This window comes from Crocodylus porosus, unplaced genomic scaffold (assembly GCF_001723895.1).
Source record: "Crocodylus porosus isolate Cpor-Errol unplaced genomic scaffold, CroPor_comp1, whole genome shotgun sequence".
Lineage (NCBI taxonomy): Eukaryota > Metazoa > Chordata > Crocodylia > Crocodylidae > Crocodylus > Crocodylus porosus.
The window spans coordinates 74,751,154-74,756,159 of record NW_017728943.1 but is presented as its reverse complement, the minus strand read 5'-3'; the positions used below and the strand labels follow the sequence as shown (position 1 = coordinate 74,756,159).

At 42.8% G+C, this 5,006-nt stretch overlaps 1 protein-coding gene across 1 annotated transcript; it reads right to left on the bottom strand.

Moving 5' to 3' along the window:
* Positions 1-598: 598 nt before the first annotated feature.
* Positions 599-4,664, bottom strand: CUNH2orf71 (chromosome unknown C2orf71 homolog). Its single transcript, XM_019548587.1, has one exon. The coding sequence runs from the start codon at positions 4,385-4,387 to the stop codon at positions 599-601; it is 3,789 nt and encodes a 1,262-aa protein (XP_019404132.1). The 5' UTR covers positions 4,388-4,664.
* Positions 4,665-5,006: the final 342 nt, after the last annotated feature.

The following is a 5,006-nucleotide window of genomic DNA, read 5'->3' as shown; positions in this document are numbered from 1 at the left end:
AAAACCAGTAACTGCCTTTGAAAATGTAGGCCCAAATGATGAGCTGAGATTTTCAAGTGCCAGTTTTATGAATAAAGCTTTGTAACTGAGGAGATAGATGCCTGCAAATCACCTATGCATCGTTCCTGTTTAGTGGTTTAAAATATTTAAACACAGAATTCAGTTCAAAGATTGGTTCAGGGACTTATAGCAAGATAACCTTTTGCCTCCAGGTTGCTCATTTCAAACCAACCCAAGTCATTAGCAGTGTATAACTGTTACTGTTGAAGGGCTGTTTCATGCATTACACGAACTGAACGCATGTATCTAAAGTCAAGTGTTCTGCCCTACAAAATTTGTCTCTAACTGGTAGTCTGGTTAGCTGTCTCAGTTGACTGCCAAGGCTTCAATGAATTCTGTAGACTGAACTACAGCCTGGGAGGTGAATTATTCAAGTCTTAGTTAAGGTAAGAGTGGTCAAAGTGGGTGTGGTACTACTATTCTGCACATAATTGGGTACTTCTCAGAGATCTTTGGACTGGACTAAATTCTTGCCAAAACCAGAAAGCATACAGATCATGAAACAACCCATAAATCTGGACTGAAAGCAGGATGTTTCTCACCTGGGCTGGTTAAGTGCAGGTTCACTGCTGGCTGTGGCTGGAGCTGGAAGCCTCAGCTGAAACCCTGGTCTGCGGTCAGAGAAGCTTCTCTTTACAAAAGGCTGAGGGTAGACGGTGCTTGCAGCCAGCCTTCTGGACTGATCCCCCCAGGGTCTGAGCAGAACACTGTTTTTCGGGGCAAAACCTGAAACTTCAGTTTTGCCTGTGATCTTGGCAGTGGGTTTGCTAGGCGGAGATGGAGGTTTGGCTTCAAATAAAGAAGAGGTGGCTGGGCAAAATATTGAATGTACATTACTGGCAACCTTTGAAGAAGGAGGCGGTTGTTCATCACCAGAATCTGAAGGGATTTTTAGTCCTTTGTATGACCAAGATGGAGAAGTTGGTGGGGATGGGGTGGCACAGAATGGAGGTGAACTTGCTTCTCTGCGGTTGGCTGGAGGGCTTGACATCTTGCGCTGAGTTGGTGGGCTTTGTTTGCGTCCCACTGGAGGGCTAGACAGTTTTCGCTGAGTTGGTGGAGAAGACATCTTCTTTTGTGTTGGAGGGCTTGATACTTTTGGGCTGGTTGGAGGACTAGGTTGCCTGTGTGTAGGAGAACAATTTGGCTGCACAGGGCTAAAAACCTGCACAACATGTCTGGGATGTACAGGTGGACTTGAGAGCCGTTTCTCAGTGGGTGGAGAAGAAGGCGGTGTTTGTGTGGGAGAGGCTCTTCTAAGGAGAACTGCGCTTTTCTCATTTCTCCTGAGGGAATCAGGAGAACTTTGCTTTGGGTTTTGCTCGGAAGCTAAATTTATACCAGACTCTTTCCTTTCTGATGGGTTTTCCTTTCTGTTTTGTTTTGATAATCCACTGGGATATGGAAGAGGTATTATTTTATGAGTTTGCTTATACAAATCTGCAGCCTCTTTCATTTCCTGCTCTCTCTGAGATGCTAACGTATTTTCTTGGCTGTACAGATTGGAAGGATTCTGTTCCAATGCATATTTTTCAAATTTTGGGTCCACTCCAGTGTTCCGTAAAACTTTATTAATAAAAACATTGGGCCTGTTGATATTTTTACTTGGTAGTAAATCAAAAGAATATAGGGAGGCTTTCATCTTTGGAGAAATTTGTGCTCTCTTAGCCATGTGGATTTCTGTTTTGGCAGGCTTTTTAGTTTCTTCTGAAGAGTTTTCTTCCATTCTTATACTTTCTTCAGACACAGATAAGTCGAATGAATTGTCCATTAATATTTCAGGAGGTGGTGGGGGCAGATTCTCAAAATCTACATCATAGTCTCCATTTGTGTCACTTGTGCTTAATTCTGAAGCAGATGGAGGTGGAAGATCTGCTGAAGAGTTACACTGGGTTGCATTTGTGCTTGGAAGGTTTGCGTCTCCAATTGGTGAGACACGATGCTTGTGACTTAAAGGTGATAACCCTCTCTGAAAGGGAAGGGTGGGAGGCATTACTGGAAGTCCATATTTTTTGATGCACTTTATTGGTCCTAAGGGTCTTAAATTAATAGGTTTCACAAGGCCTTCAGCAGGACTAAAGGTCTCAATAAGCTTTTTGACGGATTTACGAGGGGTACAACTGCCACTGCTCAATGTTTGTATTTCAGGAGATTCATTGTCTTTCCCATTTAATGAATCTTGAGTGAACACAGCAGCGTTTAAAGGTGTTCTACTGCTCCTCTGATCCGGCTCACTGGCAGGATTTTGCTCAGCCCTATATAACGGGACCTTATCCTGATTAGGCAAAACGCTGAAGTTTTTTGAGAGGCATGCCTTTAATTTGTTGATAGAAGACCTAAGAGTAGTAGGCTCAGCATCTTGCACATAAACCACTGCTCTTGGTTTTAGGGACTCCCACTTTCCATCAGTATCTTTGCTCTCATTAAGTGCATAAAATATTTCCAGTCTTTTGCTGAGCTCCTTTTGAGTCCTTTGGAGTTCTAAAAGGGTTGGGTCCTCTGCCTGGCTTCTGAGAGACTCCTCTGATCTAGACCTTCTTTGTTTAACTGCAAGTCTCCGACTGCCACTTGCTGTACTAGGCCTTGCTGTTACTGCTGCTTTTCCATCTTCTACCCACCCCATCGATTCAGATCCAGCTGGGACAAACTTGATCTTTTCACTGATTGCATCTTTCATCTTCAATATTATCTCTTCCTTCTCTGGATTCTCAATCCTTTTAGTGGCTGTTCTCCATGCAGTATCAGTTGCTGCTGGTGAAGACATTTGTCTTTTAAGTAGAGCATCCTTACCCATTTCTGATAAACTTACATTGTCATCCTCCTCCTCCCCCAGAGTGCTCTCTTCATCTTCAGAAGGATAATCTACTGACTCACAGTTTTTTAAATGTTCACTTTCCTGGGTGGAATCAGACAGGAAGGAGTTTAGGGAATGGCTTTTGATCAGGCTTGAACATTGGGGGCTGATGGAAAGATCTTCTCTTGCTGACTCCAGGCACAGAATTCCTTTTTTGGTGTCCACAGATGGGTAAAATACTGCTTTACAATGCCTTTCAAGTGCATAGTCCTGAGATCTGGTTGTGACTAATGCTGATGTGCCATCCCCCATATATTCTTCTGGTGGTCTGATGTGCTTTTGGGATGAATGATCACAAACACAAGCCTTGCAGCTTCCTTCCTTTCCAAGCTTATCCCGGGAATTGAATCCTTTGACAGATTCATTGTCTGCACCAATACCACTGTCTTCAGAATACAGAGTCCTATCATTGCCATGGGATTCAGAGGGTCCCACTGCAGAGGCTTCAAGCAATTTTATGGTCTTTAGTAAGCGTTCATCAAAACCTTGCTTTGCCTTCAGTTTTAATTCCAAATTGCTGACTGCAGACTGTAAGTAGCTGCATGTCTCTTGCAAGGCATCCGAGGTTAGGGAAGCCACTGTTCCATTTACCACCTGCATTTTGTTGACTGTATACTGTAGTAACTGCTGCAAAAGATCTGGATGCTCCTTTGGATCATCTTTTCCAGCTGGCCACAATAGATTCCCACCAACCTCTTTGAGGAGTTCTTCCCCATCATTGGCAATTTCTTCCAAGAGCTGGTTGATTTCATTAAAGCGTAGCACTAGAAAGCTCACCATCTGCTGTAAGTGCAGCTGAGTTTGGGTAGCTTGATTGGCCATACATAGGATAGCTTCATACTTGGAAAGGTTGGGATTTAGGAAGGCATAAGCATTCTGATGGGCTTTAACAAGCAACTCTGGGAAATCCACCTTTTCCTCAGTCTCGCACAGAGGTGGCGTGGACTTTTCTTTGGTTTTGCAGTGACGACCCTGCTTTGCCTGTTTGTGGCTTTTTTGTTTCTTTGCTTTCTTAGGCATTTGCTTTGAGTTGCTTTCATTCTTGTCATCCAAAGTGCACGCAGTTGTTTCTGATTCACAGGAGCTTTGCTTTTTGATCTGTGTGTCCCTAGCTACATTTTTTTGAGACTCGACCATTTTGGACAGGGCTGTTTCAGCCTCTGTCCTCTTGATTTTCTTGTTGTCTTTGAGGATCTTGTGATATGAATGATCCTCAGATGACAAATGGAAATTAGCATTTTTGTCCCTTTCCAGTACTTTTTCCTGATTTTCCTTCAGACCATCTTTCGTCTGACTCCCACTCTGGGAGCTCTCATCAGTATTATAATAAGATGAATTTTTGACCAGCAATGGAATTGAGAACTCTTTGTCCCCAGAATCAACAGGCAGGACACCTTTAGGATTATTTAGAGTCCTTCCTCCAATTTTTGCAATATGATTAACAATCTCACTGCGGGAGGGCGTGCAACCCATCCTGTCACCTTGTGTGTCAGTCTTTTCTGTCAATAGCCGGATGATCAAATAAAGAATAAGAGACAATAAAACTTACGGCTTCATCCCGTACTGGAATCTGGCATTTTTTCTCATAAGGGCTTCATCGGCAATTCTTCCAGTTTGTAGAAAGTCCTTTTTTATATCAAAATCAGCTTTTCCTACTTCCCAGGATCCTGTCACAAGGAAAGTACACACCATCCCATTGCATTTTGTTTCCTTTTAAATATTCCTTTTCTATTGCAGAAAAGCAATGTGAAAGCTTGTCTGAATTTAGAGCTAATGGATTAAGAGGACTTGTGTATTTTGCTTCTGTCTTGACAGATGTCAACTACAAATAAGATTTTAAGCTCATTAGGGTAAGAAGGCTTCAGCCAGTCAGCACCCATGTTGCATCTGTAATGGAGAACTTTCCTGCAGTACTGACTTCCAAGGCAAATTACTGACTTCCAAAGGGTTTGAGCCCTTTTTTTCCTCTTTCCTCCTTTGCAAAACACCCTACAACTTGAAATTTGACACCCAAAGGAAAAGCCTGTTTTTGATGACTTGTTGGAGATACCATTTTAACAGAGGAAGAAAAAAAATGCCTGTGAGCAGCCCT